Source organism: Haemaphysalis longicornis, unplaced genomic scaffold, assembly GCF_048455015.1.
Source record: "Haemaphysalis longicornis isolate Haplotype H1 unplaced genomic scaffold, Haemaphysalis longicornis Haplotype H1 scaffold_12, whole genome shotgun sequence".
Taxonomy (NCBI): Eukaryota; Metazoa; Arthropoda; class Arachnida; order Ixodida; family Ixodidae; genus Haemaphysalis; species Haemaphysalis longicornis.
Window position 1 is genome coordinate 88,961,580 of NW_027526225.1, and position 19,398 is coordinate 88,980,977.

Genomic DNA, 19,398 nt, shown 5'->3' on the forward strand with positions numbered 1-19,398 from the left:
CTCAGTCAGTCGTCGTTACAATCAATCAATCAATCAATCAATCAATCAATCAATCAATCAATCAATCAATCAATCAATCAATCAATCAATCAATCAATCAATCAATCAATCAATGAAAAATCTTGCCAAGGTCTCCTTAGACATCCACAAATAGTCATCAGATCATAAGACCATCTGGTCATAAGGCTTTCAGAAGGAACAATCTGCGTAACAAGGCTCAAACGACTATATATATATATATATATATATATATATATATATATATATATATATATATATATATATAAAACGACCTGAGCCGGAATCACTGAAAAGCCGCTCCAAGCCAGCGTCGCAAAGCCGCCCTGAAACAGGCATTCCCAGGTCTGTCTGCAACGATAAAGCTGTAGTTCTTTCAAGTTCTTCCGGGGCAACTTCCGTTGTCGTTCTTAAGTTGTCCTGCTTCCGATGTATTTCTTGCTTAATTTGAGCCTGCTTCAGATTTATTTCCCGGTTTCCCTCCTGCCTGCGCAGAGTGGAAGCGCGGGGGAGGAGGCAGCAGCAGCGGCGGCCCGCCGTCGGACGACGCGTCGTCGGAGGAGCCGAGCGGGAGCAGCGGGAGCCCCGCGCCGGTCTCTTCCTCGGCCACCGACGACGGAGTGGCGGCGCGCTGCGGTGGCGACGCGGACGACAGCAGCGACCGGTCGGTCTCGCCGCCCGAACAACCGCTGGCACTGGACGGCCGCTCGTCGTCTTCGCAGCGCCGGTCGCCGCTCGACACGCTGGCCAGGCTCTTTCCCACCAGGGTGAGGACATTACGCACGCTTTTCCCCACTCCCCGCGGGCCGCTTATACGCGTGCCGTGACTATATCTTAGGTGACAGAAACTAGGATATGCTGGAGTACTCGCACAGTGGCAAGTTTAGGCCGCTTGTCGTCTTTGCAGCACCGATCGCCGCTCGACAGAGGGTAAGCGTGTACACTGTCACCGGCTGTCACCGGCAAAGGGAGCTTATATGCGTGCCGTAACTATAACTTAGATAAGAGAGACAGCGATTGGCTGGAGTACTCGCACAGTTGCAAGTTTAGGCCGCTCGCGTCATTGCAGCGCCGATCGCCCCTCGACAGAGGGTAAGCGTGTACACACGGCTGTCACCGACAAGGGAAGCTTATATGCGTGCCGTAATTATAAGTCAGGTAAGGGAAACAGGGATTGGCTGAAGTACTAGCTTGCACAGCGGCAAGTTTAGGACGCTCGTCGTCTTTGCAGCGGGGTACGCCGCTCGACCGAGGGTAAGCGTGTACACACGGCTGTCACCGGCTAAAGGGCCGCTTATATGCGTGACTTAACTATAGCTCAGGCAAGGGCAATGAGAATTGGCCAATGGGCTCACACTGTGCGCCCTAAGGTGGAAAGTGTGAACATACAAGCAGCACTGTTTTGGCCAATTTAGCGAGATAGTGGGTAAAGATTATGCGGAAACCTCTGTGAGTGAAACAAATGGTGCAGCAATTGTCATCGTCCCCTCGCTATCAAAATGGAAATCGATATTTGCTATCTATCGAAATTCGATATCAATATTTAAAAAGTTGGCGCATGCAGCTTGCACTATAGTGGTGCAAGAATGGAGAAATACTAGAGCTGGCGGCCCAATTCGTCGGAGACCTGGCTGTAGAACCTTACATGGATTTCCGAACTCGCCGCTCAAAGTTCTCCGTGATTTGCAGGCCCGATTGTTTTCTCCGCAGCCTTTCACATCTCTACCAAAGCTGACCGCGTTAGCGCGCGCTATAACCCGCAGCACTCGGCTTCGCGAACTCGGCGTCTGTAGCGCAAACTCGGCGTCTGTGCTGCCCACTTCAGGCGCGAACGCGTGTGAACTGGCAAGGAGATCAGCACGCGAGAGATCACGCCACGAACGCTGGGGAGAGTGTTCTCGAAGGTCGAGCTGGCCGACGCCTTACGAGGCGTACGCTCACGTGCGCTTGGTCTATTTTCTCGGTATTTTTTTTTTTCAGGCAACGCTATACGGCGGAACTAAAAGCTCAAACAGCTCTGCTGTTAAAATAAGAAAAGTCGATATCCATCATCACTCTACTTCCGGGTGCAGGCTTGACAGCTGCAGCGCTCTCCTTACGCTAAGAAAGCCTCCCATCCAGGTAGATAACGACTGAACCAATGAGGAAAACCAAAAGTTATCTAAATTAAACATAAACAAAGCGTTCGTAATCATACAATTCATTGCCGCATAAAAGCAGTGGTGTGCGACAACCTGTCACATGATCGCCTCTGACGTGAACGCTGCTACAACCAGGATAAGAGCACCTGCTGGTGAGGGTTTGTCCTTGCCGGTGACAGCCAACATTCGGAGGAAAACGGTTCCGATTTTGTTTTGAGTGCAGGCGGTCGAGATCGGGTTCCCTTAAATAGCAATGAGCGGCACATTCCACCTCCATACGCGCAGGGCCAGGCGTCTCTGGCGGCCGTGCTGGACCGCTGCGGAGGCGACGTCCTCCAGGCGCTCGACCAACTGCTGCTGCAGGAGCCTCCGCCGCCGCCCCCGCCACCGCTGGACTACCGGCGGCCGCCGCCCCACCACCCGCCGCCTCACTCGGCCACGCTGCTCGGAGCCGTGCCTGCCTACCCGGGCCTGTTCCCGCCGCCTCCGTCGCCCGCCGAGCACGCCAAGCGGCTGGCCAGCCTCTGGGCACCGCAGCAGCAGGCCGCCGCCGAGCACCACCACAAGAGCGGCGCGGCCGCAGACTGAGCGGCGCCTCTCCTCTCGCCCTCGTTGGCTCTCCATCCTCCCTCCCCAGCAGCCTCTTCCATCCACCCACCGCCGTCTCAGTATTGCAGGAGTATTATGTTACGACGACCCTACTGTCCTTCCCGACCACCCAGCTGAAGTGTCGAGGGCGGCGGTTGACGAATGCCTTCTCGAAGAAGTAATAGTATTATAACTGAACCGCGAGCAATCCCTTTAATCCGGCAGCGAGATTCCATTTCCTGGTGGGTACAAGCCTGCTACTTCCTGCACGCCCGCAGCGCCATCTAGTGACTTGATTTGAACATTCCTTACATTATTTTGAGCAACTGGTAAAAAAGCCCCACTGTTTAACCTCGGTAGCCTACAAAGAGAGAGAGGTAGCGAATTCGAGAGAGAGAAATAGAGAGAGGAAAAGAGAGAGAGAGAGAGAGAGAGAGAGAGAGAGAGAGAGAGAGAGAGAGAGAGAGAGAGAGAGAGAGAGAGAGAGAGAGAGAGAGAGAGAGAGAGAGAGAGAGAGAGAGAGCATTTCTTTTTGAAGATTTCGGAGGGTAAAACCGGCAAGGCCGGCCATCCTATTCCGGTAGGCCACGTGTTACGGCCGCTGACCTAGCCTGTTCGACCAGTGCAGCCAGAATCGCGGATTTTGGGTGCGCATACCTGGGTTCGAGTCCGGGCAGTGCCCAACTTTTGCAGGCCCTGTAACTTCTTTTACTGTAAAATGTTCCCTTAGCTCCGCTGTATGCTTTCTTCTCGCAAATATGGGTAGTTTTGTACATTTTAAGTCGACTTAAGGGCGGAGTGCGGCATGCTAACACGTTTAATCAACCGTCTGCATCGCACCAGACGTGCCTGGCTGTACCTACCTCGGAACGGTATATCGCAATCCGGCGCGCTACTGAGTGAATGGGGGCCATCATAGCTCTGAAGCGGATATTTGTGCATGTTGGTTTGGCGAGATTAAGAAAAAAAAAAAAAACAGCGAAGCTGAGACGTGGACAGAAGTAAGGGTAAACAGTGCTGCCTTAGACAGTGTCAGCACTCGTGCGTGTCTACTCTTCTTTGTGTCTACGCCCCAGTTGCGTTGTTTCGTCTCCCACCGTAAAAGCTCCCGCTTGAAGGTGGAGCCATTGGCGATGTATATTTGTCGTTCTCGGAGACGGATAGAGAAGCGTAAGCCAGAAAATTAGGCTAGTTAGGAGTACTAGCATTTTAAGAAAAAACTAGGAAAGAGGAATGAACAGGACAGGCGTCACGGATAGAGGTGGTGGATAGACGCGTCACGGATAGACGTCACGGATAAACAGGCGTCACGGTTGGACGTCAGGGATAGACAGGCGTCACGGATAGACAGGCGTCACGGGTAGACGTCACGGGTAGAGAAGCTAAATTTCTCTGGTGGAGACGAAAACAGAGTTTGTGCCCGCCTCAGAAGCTTGGTGTCTGCTTCGTAAAACGGCAACGATGTTCCTCAATATGTGAAGGGATATATACCTACAAGGTGCTCGTATCTCTGACAATAATTTGCGCACCCGCCCCTCTTCCCCCGCAATCGGGCGACGTTTTGTCGAGCCATCGTAAGCTATATATGAACGACGACATGCGTCGCTGTCATTGCGCATTGCCTGTGGCACGCCATAAGAGTATTCCGCGCACAACGTCTTACGGATGCTTGACGTTCCGACTGAGATTGTACTCAAGACAAATCCATAGCGGCGTCTAAGCCTGGGATTCGCCCAATGACTCCAGTGCACGCGAAAACGCGGGAAGGAGCAGTTGCCAACGGTCCCAAAACTATCGGTCAACTTTAGCGGAGAACTAAGCGCAGGCCATAAAAGAAGTGACGCCGCGTTCATGACTGCAACACAGTATCCAGTTTACATGGGCTGTCAGTTTCGAATAAAACGCGTACAATGTTAAGCCGACAGCTATAGAGCGAGACTAATGTTGAGAGGGCAGAAGGAGCAGATGAAGCCACGTGGGCAGCCCAACCGGCCAACCGGCTGTGAAGTCACAGCGGCACTTCTTCGGCGCTTGTCGCCAGCCGCTTGGTGTATTCGTTCGCGGTACGCGAGCTTTGGAAGTGCAACGATGTCAAGCACGCAACGAGCATAGCCTTTCCGGGCCTTTACCGTTACAGTATTCACTCCCGTTTACCCCCACCAGGTGCTTGAGCAGGCGAGTGTGCCTTCCACGGGATTGCAGACATGTCGCTGACACGTGACCGTTATCTACGACATCCTCTAAAATACGTGGACAAAAGGCTTGAGCGGACCTCACACGCCCTTGAGCATGACACCTTGAGATGAAAACTGGAAGATAGTTGTTCTCAGAGCGATGAATATCAGCGTCGGACAACACTGCGTCCCATCCACGTGATCATTTTTTGACAACTAGTCGCGAACAAAGCGTGCTGTTGACAAATAACTAGGGCGCATTTGCTCACTTTCTGGTTTCACTAGCATGAAGATCCAGATTACAGAACTTTCACAGTGCGCCGTAGCTTGTTTACGCCGTAAGACTTCCGGCGGGGTTGATTTTTTACGCCCTCTCACGTGATTACCTCAGCGCACAGTTATCCGGGAGGTGTAAGCGCGCGCATCCAATCACGTGAGACCGCGTGAGAAATCAAACCCGGCGGAAGTTTTACGGCACGCCATTAGATTTGGCCCCCCAGCCACTGTTTGTAGTGAATGGACTGAGCTTCTTACTGTACTCCCTTACGATAGGTTTGGCGCGAACTGTGTGCGGACTTTTGGTGCGTTGAATTGTACACGATGGCTTCAGCATGGCATCATGACGAGAGTTACCGATATGTATTAAAAAAAGGGGTTATAGACTGTTGCCCTTGCCGCTACCTGTGAGCTGGACACAATAAAATGAAACGACGTTTGTCGCCTATTTCCTACAGACGGCACACTTCCTGCATCGAGTCCTCACGTTCGGAAGGGGCACTGAAGTGAAGTAAAACGTCTTCGCATTGTCGTTTAATCCATGTAATGTCGGATGTGGAAGTTTAGAGTTTTAGTTCATTTTTAAAGCGTGAAAGAAGGTAAATTAACTGCTCCTATCACGCAGACGTCTCGCGAACTGCACCGCACAATGACGTCACGGGGGTTTGAAATTTGGTTGAATGGCACCTCATTCACCCCCGTTTGAGTTTCGACTTGTGTGATGACGCCTACCAAGGTAGATCCTGTTCTGGAATAATAATTTTACAGCGCATGACATTCTCGCAATCTCGTCAACGCCGCCCTCAGAACTCACGAGTGCCGTCACTAGATCGTGAGAGAATTGTAGTTGAAACAAAACAATTGACACGTGAAAAAAAAAAAAAAAATCTGCCACTCAGCCTTAAAAATGTCATAACTAGGGAAGCCTAAAGTTTAACATGCCAAAGAAATTTGAAATTGTTTACGACTCACTTCACTGCCCCTTCTCGAAGATCCTACGGCTACAGAGGCGCAACGAACCGGTGTGTCGCGCGAAAACTTCGCGCCGAGTTTCATACGTGTTCACGTCAAATGTTACCATAGAAACATGAAAAGGAAACGTGCAAATAAATTTCTCCTCCAACAAGTCCAACGTGTGTGGTGTTTGATTCGTGCAGCGAAGTCTCTTTGAAAGCCACACGCTGCACTGCCCTTCAACACAACACTGTCGTCGCCCAAGTGTAACACTGGAACAGAACCGTCATCACAAACATCGCCACTCGACACAACACTGGTATACACATGCATACTCACGAAGACGTCCCTTCTACGTATTTACCAGCCGCGGTGGCTCTTGCCTAAAGCGTTGTGCTGCTGAGCCCTAGGATTCAGGTTCGAGCCGAGCCGCGGTAGCGGCTTTTCACATTGAGGCTAAAAGCGAAAAAGCCCGTTTGTGGAGATTTCGGCGCAAGTTAAAAATCCCCAGGTGGTCAAAATTAATCCGGAGCGCTCCGCTACGGCACCCCTCATCGCCAAAGTAATTGGGCGTGCTAAACACCACAATCAATATTTCCACGCACTTCACAAACATTAATCTGAAACCAGCCGTATACCACGGTGTTTAAGGATGCACTTCTCTCCGCAACATGATTCCCGTGCAGCCAACCGAAGCGGCCTTGTCGTGTATGAAGGGCCGCATATAACCGTGACGCCATTCATTCGGATCGTTTCGCTTGGAGAGGGGCGGTTTTATAAACGTTCTTTCACTGTACATATTACAGCGCTCATTCGATTGTGCGGCCGCTCCCTTCTTCATTCTTCATCGTCATGCATCCCCGCAACTTCCTAGAAACGATATCTAGCTTTCCCTCGCGTACGTTTACCGGCGCATTTGTTCCTTTGCCGTTCCCCCCAATCCCAGTCTCCCGTGAAGGTGACCTGCCCCGCAAAGCCCCAGGTCCATGCCCGCTGACGAGGGGGGGGGGGGGGGAGGGGGTGCTTTTCATTCGGGGTAAAACTTTACTCGTTTACTATATGGTTGGCCATAAGTGTTCGCCAGGGTGGTCAAACCTTCGGAAGCTTTAGTTTTCACTTTCTCTGCGTTGACATGGTAGAATAGAGTATACTAGTATAGAGTATAGAATGGAATATTTTTTTGTTGTTGCAAGAGGAAGGGAAGGAGATTACTAGTAAAAATTAATACCGCTTTTGACAGCGAATTGAGTCCGTGGGCGAAACTTTATGGGTCACATTTTGTAGTACAAGGGCTAGATTAGCTGCAGAACGCATGCATTAATGCACTTCATTGGCAGAGCCTGCAGTGTTTCTATGCATAAGACGCTGATTGATAACATAGATTGGGGGGGGGGGGGGGGAGTTGGTTGACTACAAAGTGTCGGTACTATATTTTTTGTCTTTGCGTTTAACGCCTTCGGACAGCTAATTATCAAATTGGCCACCATGATGGACTTGAGAAAGCTCTGCAACGTACAAAACAAGATTGTTTGTAACGTGTCTTCGATTCAGGTTTTACCTAAGACTCGAGTGATTCTGTGCCAGCTGGCATACACAAATGAAGTCGTCGTTCCGACGCCTCGATTTAATCGCTGCTCCCTTAACCTTATTCAACCGAACCCAGTGCAACACTAATGCACTGATCGATCAAAGTGCTGCCATTCACTCAGCACTGCTAACCACAAAGTCGCTGTAACCCTCTTCCCCCCCCACCCCCCCCCCCCTTCTCTTGGACACACCAAAACAAATCCGGCATTCCGCCCCGTCCCCTAAAGGTCACCTCGGATCCGCCACTGGGCATGCTTATAAAGAATGTGTTCAACCCGTCCGCCGTATACAAGCGACCCGGATCTTCAGGGTCCCCCCGGCAAATCCACTCCTCATAAACCTCATTCATCTCGACCCTCGTAGACAGGATGGGGATGCAGAAAAAAAAAATAGAATCAACGACAATCATATAGGGACCAGGGGAAGTTGGGAAAAGGAAAAGTAAGGGAGAGAGGGGGAGGCCTTGGGGGGAACCGCAGCGTCGGCCACGCGAACGTGGGACGGCTGTTCCGCACGTGGCTTCGCAGCCGCCTTGTGTAACGCCCCACAAAGAGGTTTTGGGGATGCAGGTTTCCCTGACAGGCGCGCGAGGGAGCCACTTTCGGGAAGCATTATACGCCCGCGCTGCTCCGGCCGGGGCTCAAGCCTCCGCACGACCGGTGGGCGGACGCTTGTCGCGGGGATTTCGAGCCGAAACAGGGTTGCACAACCGTCCCTCTCCGACACACAGAGACACGCTCTCAATTTCGCCACCGTCTCTCTCTCTCTCTCTTTCTCTCTATAACGTCCTACCCATTCGCTGCCACTCTATCTCTATCTCTTGTTCTTTTCTTTGCTGCCAGTGATCCTCACCTTGGTGGCCACGCGGACGATACACGCCTGCCACTCGGCGTGTCAAAGGCAGCGCGTTTCGGATGGGCCGCTGTTGCCGCGGTACGCTAGAGGGCGCACTTATCTGAAGCAACCTTTGTGTGCATGTCGCTACCCTGTTATACAAACCCGGATTCCCACTCGAGGTGTTTGAATGACGGGACGACACGAACAGAAGCTCTGTACTCCGACCTGGAGGGAGATGGGATTGTTCGTCGGGTTTGGATCATCGGCGTCGTACTTGGATACGGTCGTTGCCAATTTTGATAAATTTGCACGACAAAAAAAAGGGGGGGGGATGGTGGGAATGAGTTGGGTTTTGAGTCGTCAAAGCGGAAAAATAGATGAAGTCTATTTGAGTGAAGAGGTACAAATGCTGCAGGATTGGAAGATTGGAACGTTTACTAAGGCAAACAAGCACTCCCACACACGCAAAACAAAAATGCAGCCCGGAATTAAAGAATGGACAAGGCAACTTTTCCCAAATCTAGACCGCTCCCGACGTTGTTGAGAATCTAGGGCGTCACTAATGCAGTTAACTATAACCCTGTAAACAACTTGTACACAGGAGAGAGTACGCGCTGGTGAGTCCACAATTCTTAAACTCTTTGACACCTCCCTTCTTGTGCACTAAAATAACGTTGATATTATTCCAAGCCGGTTCTGCCTTCAAAGTCATGAGGCTTTCTGAGAATAATATGGCAGGTTTTTCGAGCACGTTATCTCCATTATTTAGTGTATAGATGGTTATTCGACCGAAGCCTCCGTCTCTCACCGTTTTTTTTTTTCTTGAGCGCCTTTTTCACATTTTCTGTAAGTTGAAATCTCGCGAACCAAGTTAATCATTACTGCTCAGCATTGTAGAAAGACAGAAACGAAATATAGAACAAACGGCCATCGGAATTCGAAGCGCTGGAAAATACGCTAATAATTAGGCAATATTTTATCAGATAAAGACGAGAAAAACTATTGTCGCTGCTAGCATCACAATTAAATAAAGCAGAGACACAACGCTTATCGGCCATATCCCCACCGGGCATAATATTAAGCCTATGTGCCGAAGAGTAAATGATGAGCGCCAAAGCATTACTTCCACATGGTCAAACTCTGTTGTGGCACTTTCTTAATGGTCGCTGCAGGGTGTCATGTACAGTTGAACCTCGTTATAACGAACACTGATATAGCAAATTATCGGCTATAGCGAACTAAATCCGAACTTTGGTTGCCCATGCTTCATTTTTAATGACACGTATTCTTTTATAACGAAATTGAAACCGTGAGAGCACGCGCAATATCAGATATAACGAAGAAATATTTTACCAGTAGGCTGAGAACCCACTCCCGGCGTCCGAAACTGCAAAAGTAGAAAAGGCCTTTTTGTTTGTGGACACTGGAAAACTTCATGCTTCCCAGTGTTGTGAATAGCCACCAGACGGAGATCACAAGTTTCTCAGAAAAAGTAAGAAAACAGGCATTTTTTTGTCAAATGAACTTCGTTCTGTTGTAATTTCAGGTTTCGTGTTCCGATTCATTGAGCTTGAAATGCCACAAGGAGAAAGGTAAGGGTTACCTTGTTTATAGTAAGCTCGAATCTCAAAATAATGCGTTTTTGTATCAAGGATTTTTTTTTGCGGAAACCGGATTGACGACTGGTTTGAGCCGATTTTTAACTCTACTGTTACAACGAATATCGGTTATAACGAACTAAATTAGTGTCCAGATACTGCTTCGTTATGACGAGGCTCGACTAGGGCGCACTCCGTACTATACATGTAGTACCCCTCCCCCCATCTTTACAAGACGAATAGTAAATGACAAAAAATGAGTTACAAATTAACTATGCAACCCGAAAGCATCTAAAAACGTAGTTACAGTTGGCCGGACGTAGAGAATACGAATTTGATACGTACGACCAATACGCGCCGAGGCAGGCGAATAGCAGGGTTATAACGGGGGAAAACACTACACATCAGCTATCGCACTAAGGGTACCAGAAAAAAAAAATCATCGAAGTCTGCTTCACTCCCCATCAATCAGCAACATGAACATCAACAAAATAAAATAATTCAGAACTGTCTACAGGAAGCAAAAAAGTTTAGTGGAACCAAAAGAGAGAAAATGGAAAGCGTTACGTTACGTGCATACGTATTTTTCGTCGATTCGGAACTTGCACCATAATTACGAGAAGCCCAAACGCTCGAAAACAAAAAAAAGCCCAACCTGAAAAAGCCTCTTTTCGTGAAATTGCTCTTCCATCACGCACAACTATGCAGCTATTTTAAAGGGACCCTGCAACACTTTCGATAAACGCTCTCAGGCTTTCCTTCTCGTCTGGAAGCACTGCAAAGGCTACAGTCATCGCCAACACGGAGTGGCACTGCGCGCTTTGCTCATCGCAGAAGATAGGCCCCCCGTTTCGGCTTTGCTTTTGTGACTTTCTTTTTAAAGTGGCTATCGAATGCGTTCATAGCTGCAACTAAACGAAAGCCGGCCAACAGCCGCCACAGCGCTGTAATGACGTAATTCCAGAGGTCGAACAATGCCAAGACCGGGAAAGAGATAAAAATCTTTTTAGCAAGCTTCCAATTTAACTGATGGGCAAAAAGCAGCAATATTGGGCTGGGTACCTTGTGGAACCCTAATATAAGTGTCACACGTTCGCCGTAAACGAAAATGTCGCTAACATAAGGCGTCAGGGTTTTCACATTTTCAAGTAAGGCCTCCTCGATTATACATAAAAAAAAAAATGTCTGCTGAGCAATGCTCGTGTGCGTGGCAGTGAAGCCAATTTTATAAGGCTCAGTATTGGCAATGCGGTCTAAGAATTATTACAGCTAAAGCTTTCTTCGTGGGACTGATAGCCTCCTGTAAAAAAAAAAAACTAATGCATTTCCCCATAGACCGGTTGGTCGACCGAAAAGCTCTGATAAGAACTCTGGACACACGGCACATGCGTGAAACCGGGCTTGCATCGTGTTAAAACGTTTACTATAAAATCGGAAAAAAGGAACGCTTCTAGATAAGACAACGTTACGCATAGAACCCGAAGGAGGAGTACAATCGTATACCTTCATCTCATAAACCACGAAGGGGTATGCATTTACATCGTTCATAGACGCGCTTACTTACGGCGCGAAAAATCGTCGCGTTGGTTCGCTCTTCGCTTGATATTTGAGTCTTTGAAAGTTTGACGGTCGATTGTACGCACTTTCAGCGAAGGATTGGTGCACTTTTAGCGAACGTTCTGACGATACAAGAAAGCTTTGGCGCTTCCCTCAACTTTCGTAAAAAAAGGGATGGTAAAGTTTTTTTCCCGACAATGTCCACGTGAAAGTTTCCGCCTTTTTTTAAACCCGCAATACCGACGGGCACAGGAGATCACTTGCTTTCCTTCGCAGCAAATAATGGCAGTCGTTTTATACTTGTGACGACGAGTGCAAAATCGCACTGCGCATTTTATAAGTTGTGCGAAATACAATCGAAATCAAATTTTCAATTCCATGCAAATTTTTCCGCATCGCGTACTTTTCTCGAATACTGTGCTGGCCGTAAATACAAATTCAGTCATTGGCAAGATGTTTTTACGCCACGTGGGGACAAATTGGCGCTTTTTATAATGTCAAACCGCCATATTTCTTTCAGAGAACCACCCAAAATTGCGCATTTTGAAATGGAGGTTGGACTTCCCCGCAAGACTGTGGGCACGTTGCGTGCTAACATTTTTATTTATATCTGATAAACTGTTCCCGCAAGTCAACATTTTTTCTAGCACGTATTTTTAAAATGTTTCCCTACAAAATGCATATTCGAAATTTTTTCTACTACCGGTGGTTTGTTATACACAACTCCTTTTTTTACACTTTTCTACGAATAGTTGACAAAAATTTTGAATTTTGTATTTCGTTCGCAAAGAAGATAATAAAATACAAAAACATTTTAAAAACTAGTGTTGTTAGAAAGGGCGTTAAATCCTCTGCATTTTATGTCGCTGCAATTAGTTCCTCACCAATATGTATTACCCGCCGTGGTGGCTCAGTGGCTAAGGCGTTGCGCTGCTGAGCACGAGGTCACAGGTTCGATTCTCGACCGTGGCGGCCGCTTTTCTGAAGGAAGCGAAAAGCAAAAACGCCCGTGTGTACGAGATTTCGGCGCACGTTAAAGATCCCCAGGTGGTCAAAATTAATCCGGAGCCCTCCACTACGGCGCGCCTCATCTCCTGCGTTGCGTCGGCGCGTTAAACCCCACCATCAATCAATCAATCAATATGTATTTAAAAAAAGTGTTCTTTTAGACCACTAAACATCGGTTAATGTCCCGCGGTAAGGAAATTGTTAACTGGCAGTTTATTTACCTTTCTACGAGGTATAGAGGAAGTCGGGCAGCGTGAAACTTAACACACCGATGTGCGACGTATGCACCTCAGCCTCCTTGGTTGCATATCCACATGGGCATGTCGCGGCATCCACCCAGGCTACATACTGACTCGTGACATACATGTGTGAGACGTAAAGGGGCTACCTGTGCCAACGTGTCACACTGCACTACAAAAAAAAGCTGTTCAAAATTAAATCAAACTTCATGTCGCGAACGTATGACTGAATTCTTCGGAACCGGCTTGCGTTGTTTAATGCTGCATTTGGGTGGTCGCTCTGATAATCCGACTCGGAGCACGCCGATGCGCTGCTTCCCCCAATCCGAGCTAGAGTCACCGCCCCCCAACCGAACGCGTACCCGATCTTGGACATCTTGAAGCAGAACGCGACCGTGGCGCCGCGGCGCGGCCAACACGGCAACTGCAAACAGCCAGGCCGGCCAAGGTGTTTAAACAAATGGCGGCCTCCAGATCGGACGCGTTAGCTGCAAGCCAAAGTTGTGAAATTCCTGCCCTTTGAACACAGGAAGCGGTGCGGCGAACAGTTCGGCGAACTTCGTCGCGTAAACGTGCGAGCCTTCGTCGTCTGAGCTGCTGTCCTCCTCGGCGTCGACATCGAGCTGCCTAATGCTGCAGAATGCCGCAGAAGCAACGGAGACTGTTCCCCTACACTCAATAGGCGTCGCCGTTTCAACGTGATGCGTAGATGCCTTCAGTAATAGCACGAGAAGCAAAAAAGTCGAAATACTCCCACAACAAACCGCTGGCTAGGCCGAGTATGGGCGAGCCGCGGTGGCCGGGGTCACGTGACCCGATCACGTCCAGATTTCGGCGGCACTCCCACTTCGGAGTCAGAGCAGTCGATCGGAGGCACTCGGAATGGAGGACGACGCTCTGAGACGAACAACCGAACATACGTCGAGCGCTCGATTCGACCACCCGAACTCGGAGTCGCTTTCCGGAGTGCTCCAGAGCGCTCTAAAACGACCATCCGAATACAACATACGTAGCGCCCACAACTGCTTACCGTACAGGAAATCGTGGTACGGGTAAAAAATGTTTCAAAATGTTACAAAATGTTAATTTTATACCCTTGACCCTGAACCACTCACTCCGCCGCAACGAATCGTTACTACGCGCCGCAACCCCAACCGCGTACGTGTTTCTTACGTCATTTTTGAAGGCCCGCTTTCCCGTATACCAGGGTCCGGTAGGCGGCTTTAAAATCGCGCGCGCCCACGTATAAACGACATCACACGGCCACTGAGCGACTCGCACGGCTCATCACTGCGATAATAGCCCCACGTGTTTGACAGGAGATCCTCTTCAGACCGAGCCCTCCCGCAGCCTCCCAGCGTCCCATTGTTCGGCCGTCGGCGACCCGCTTTGATCGGCCAGGCGCGATAGCTACCCCGCCGAGAGCTCTGCACTGTGGCGGACGGCGGAAGCTACTGGAGCTCTCGGTTGCAGAGCCGCACGTTGAAGCCGGGGCCCGGCCGGCCGAAGAAAACTACACCGTCTCTTCTTTTGCCTCTCCCCAGTTAGTTCATTACTCCCTCTCCTGTGATGTCATTCAGTCCCGGCCACTAAGAAGCTGAAAATCAACTGGGGTTTATTTCTCAGGCCTTGTCCTGTACGTTGTGTGGACCAAACATTCATTCCCCTCTCTCTTTGATTTCGGAGCAGGCAGTAAAGCAACCACGGGACGTCCTCCGCATTGTCGCCGCAACTTCCTGCATGAAAGCGAAGGGGCGGGAAAATTGAATAGTTCAAAAAAATTCTCAGCTCCCGGACGCATTTCTTTTCTCAACGCTTGCCAAAACGCTCCGAGCAGTCAGTCAGGCGAGGCGGCGACACACAAAGGTTCGACGACGAGAGCGACGTTTCCGCCGAGTCACTCGCTCTCCGATCGCGCGCGCATGCCTCTTATCAATGACTTCCTGGGAATCTCGTCCACAAAGGACAAAACTGGCAGTCTCGTCATGCGAGTGCACATGGAGGGTGCGTGACCTGCGCGACGCCCCTCGGCGGTCCATCGGAAAGAATACAGCGGGATACTATTATGGATTCACGCATGGCTTTCCCGACTCGATTTGTCCAACTGTAACTCGTCTTTATCATCCCCCCACCATCCACCAGTTTATGCCCCTCCTCCCTCCGACTTTTTCTTGTCGTGTGGTGTGCCTTCGGGGACGCGAACGCGGTGCCACGCAGTGCGCTTGTTGTTAGTATTTTTGGTCACATTACGGTTTGTTACCTGCGAATGCGTTTGCCGCTGTAGCCGCTCATTCTGGAAATCATTTCGCATCGCTGAAGACGACGACAGGGATGGTTTCGTTTGAAGGGAGCATATGGGAGCGAATTTGCGTGCCCCAGAAAATAACGATACGGTTTTTTTTTTTTCTTACAGAAAGCTTCTTTAACCCCACATACGGACTGAACAAAAACTTAATAAGAATACATTTATGTATATAATTACAGTAGGCTCTTAATATAACGAAGTCCTCGAGACCGGACTCATGTGTTCGTTGTAAGCGGTGCTTTGTTAGAAGAGCGAATGGTGGGCTACAAGGGGCGGGGGGATGCTTCGAATACGGCGAAAATTTTCAAGAAAGCTATTTTGTTATAGCAAGGTTTTGCTGTAGTTGTACGCAAGCAATGCGCAGTGGGAAGCAAGTACAGTCACTGACAAATGAAATGCGATCAGAACAATATGAACCAAAAAGAGCGCAATTGAAAAATACTGTTCGTTGAGGTCAAATAACGGCGCGCTATTGGTATATTTGAAAAGCCAATTTTCCCAACTTTCGTACTGTACTAAAGTCACGTGACAATTTGGCTTGCATTGAAACGAATCACGCTATTTGTGTTTTTTGGTTCATATTTTCGTGTTCGCGTTTCATTTGTTAGTGACTCTACAACCGTGCTGTGATTCTCCTGGTTAGCCATCACCACGGGTAGTGCTCCTGAAGCATCGATGAATGGTTATGACCAACTGAGATAAAAACACAGGCACAAACAGACACACACACAAAAAAAACCGTGGTTACATCCTGCCTTCTTTCAGAAAGCCCATGCAGAAACGAAGCCATGACTTCAAGATTGGCATATCGAGAGTAAGAAAACATGAGAATCGCCGCAACAAAATGTTATGGGTTTATTCATAATAACGCAGTGTTTATTATAGAGTGCCGCCGACGGCACTCCATCTCAGCGCTAGCCAAGGCTAGAGTGCCGTCCGACGATATTCGAATTTTTAAGACTAGGCTGATACAGGCCACAGCGTCTGCCACTTTATTGCTTTTTTTTTTTTTTCTAATCGCTGGGCATAGTTTATGAAAAACGCGAATGCTGGATAGACACGCTGAGCCTATGGTTTCTTCCAGATCACACTTTTGGCAAATGACCATTAATCTTAAAGATGTGTACGACCAAAATGGCTCTTGCCCTGACCGGTATCCCCTGCTTGCGGCAACAAAATATGCGCCCAATGAGGCATGCTGTAATAGCATGCAACGAATGTACCTATTCTTTACGATGTTCTCTAATACAGAATTTCCACCGTATGAACGTTTTTTATTTCCTTTTCTTCAGAACAGACCTGGACTGACCGGCAGCAATAACTTGGGACAAACCCAACATTAAAGAAGAAATCTCGTAAGCGAGATTTCTTTGTCGAACAACGGAGATGTCTGTGAACGTGCTTTCTATATTGTACATGGCAATTTTGTTGCCGGCTTACAATTAATTATATCGCAATGACATGCTATGTCAAACCGCAGCGGCCTACAATTTTATACCGCCCTTTACAGCGCGCAACGAGGCACGTTTCCGGGCGCTCGCAGCTTCGTCCAGCTATTCGTTCGCCTCTGATGCCTGCGAGCGGCAATGCAACCAGCGCCTCGCTATAGCCCAGCGCTGCCTTTGAAGACCGGCTCGCCCAGCATGACACGCCAGCAGAGCGTCGATTAAACATATCAGGTATGGCGGCGGGGGCAGTGCGAACACACTCTTTGGCCGCTCCATGGTTCCCGTCGGTGCCCATACGCGGCGCAGCGATGCAGTTCGGCCACCGCTCCCGTGCTCCGTTTACTTCTGCGCGGACCTGTACATACTTTTTGATATGCGTTGTAAATATCTTTTCATACGTTGACCTGCAGTGCAATAAATATCATGTGGAACACGCACGCACGCACGCACGCACGAACGCACACACACGCACCACGCGCACACACACACACGCACCCACGCATGCGCGTGCACACACACACACACACACACACACACACACACACACACACACACACACACACGCACGCACCCACACCCACGCGCACACGCACGCACGCACGCACGCACACGCACACAGACACGCACGCACACGCCCACGCGTCCACACGCACACGCCCACACACACACGCCCACACACACACGCACACGCACACACTCACACTCACACTCACAAATGCCATTGTAGTTTTGAGGTTCCGTCTTAGCTTCCTACTCGCGATGACGGCGGTTCGATTCTGGATCTCGCCTGCTTTATTTTTTAGATGCGGCGCATCTTTTGCTCTGAGGCATGTCCCTCCTGCGTCGTCGTCGGCGGCGGCGGCGTCCGTCCGCAGCCCTCCTCCGTTCGCCTCTCCCAGAGCTGTGTGCAACACTCTCACTCCGGCGCATTAGCATAACGACAGCTGGCGCGCTTGGTTGGCGCGCTCTTCGCTGCGTTAACGCTGCGTTAACAGCTGCTCCGGTGCGCATGTGCGCGCATGCACGACTCTCCTCCGCGGTCTCCTCTCCTTCAAGCGCTGTGAATATAAAGCGGGTATCGCGCTGGGTGGTGGCCGCTAAAACACGCGTACTCTATCATTTCGCGTATGCATGGGCATGAAAATGTAAAATTGCCTCCATCGTCCCGTGTATGAGAACATCCGTATGTAATGGAAGGCATCCTACGCGTTCACAATACGTTTCCCGCGATGTAGAGAACCAACCCAATGGAAACGCCAATTGAACCCCCAGATGCGCCGCATCACACCAGGGTTCCCTCGCGGGGAGATGGAGGCAATTTTTACATCTTGTTTTTATTTTAACTGTCAAGGCTAAGGTAAGTTTATGGTGTTTTAAATTATTTTTCTTTCTGTTTGTTAGGCTTGTTTACGTTACGTTAATGGAAAGCGCAGCACTGACCGACGCTGTGTTTTTTCATCAGCACGCCCATGGACGTTACTTTAGTGGAGTGCTTATAGTACAGTCGGACGGCACTCTGTGCACAACCTTATAATAATAAATTCTGTGCCAAGTAGCCCCTGATGTATATTGAATGCAACTAGGAGGGAAGAAAGAGAAAGCGGAAAAGGGGGAGATGCAACCGTAAGTGGAGGAGGCAAGAAGAACACTAACTAATAACTGAAATGACCTTGGAGAACGGCAAAAAGAAAAATTACACCACCTTCTCGTAGGGGAACCCTATTGTATGCGAAGCAGCCATGTTGTCGACTGAAGTTCCCATTAGTTTTCAGTTCGTCGTTTCCGTTGACGTTCAGCTTCGCGTGCCTCCGTTGTATCAGTAGCTGCTTGACGTAGTTTGAATGAGTGAAGGACATAAGGCGCGTTCGTAGCATATGCTCCCTTGTCGCTTTGTAGGGCAGTGGGAAGAGCGCCACGTACCTCCCGTTGCGGCCAGAGAGTCGTGGGATCGACACCGGGCGCCTAACTATTTCTTTTTATAGTGGACTGCGCTGACGTCAGCCCGAACGCTGACGGGGCTGAAGATACGCGCATGCGCAGTAGAGTGCGGACGGCGGACGACAACGACAACGAGAGAGGGAGGGAGGCACACAGCTCCGAGTAAGAGATGCTTCGCATCTGAAACAGTTCGAGGACGCCTACGCACTTCTTACGAGTTTCGAATGCGAAAGCTATATTCTACGATTTAACGCCGCAGAGTTTTTTTTTTTTTTTCGAGTGGTTGGGGTGGTTTCGCAACCAATCAGATTCATGAATCAGCCGTGAGCCTATGATGCAGGAGTCATCGCCACTGACCAATTCCGCTAGGTCGGCATGTGAAAATTTGGTTTGGCTGTGTTGACGCTGCCGCCACATGGAAATTAGTGATTCGCCCGTCAGCTTATGAAGGCAGCTGTCATCGTCACTCGCGAAATCCAGCTGAGTGGGTACGTTGTTGTGCCAATATTCAGCTTTAACGTGCGGTTATATAAATTAATTTACTTTTAACATTCTTGTTTCGCCGAGTTTTCCTTTAAAATATTTTTTTAAAGTTTTATTCCCTTGGCGTCATCGCCATTTAAGTACCTGTTTCTCTGCTACCGACACCGACCGGGAGGCGAATTTTGCTGCTCAGTGGTCCACTTATTTATTTATTTATTTATTTATTTATTTATTTATTTATTTATTT

The 19,398-nt window shown here is 49.3% G+C and overlaps 1 protein-coding gene across 1 annotated transcript in view; it reads left to right on the forward strand.

Annotated features, from left to right (window-relative positions):
• The window catches only part of LOC144162184 (uncharacterized), a 9,395-nt gene extending 6,014 nt beyond the window's left edge, over positions 1 to 3,381 (forward strand). Inside the window, exons 2-3 of the mRNA XM_077692656.1 lie at positions 514 to 785; positions 2,445 to 3,381. Of these exons, the coding sequence (XP_077548782.1) occupies positions 514 to 785; positions 2,445 to 2,929 (757 nt within the window). The 3' untranslated portion in view covers positions 2,930 to 3,381. The remainder of the gene's footprint in view (positions 1 to 513; positions 786 to 2,444) is intronic.
• The last annotated feature ends 16,017 nt before the right edge of the window (positions 3,382 to 19,398 follow it).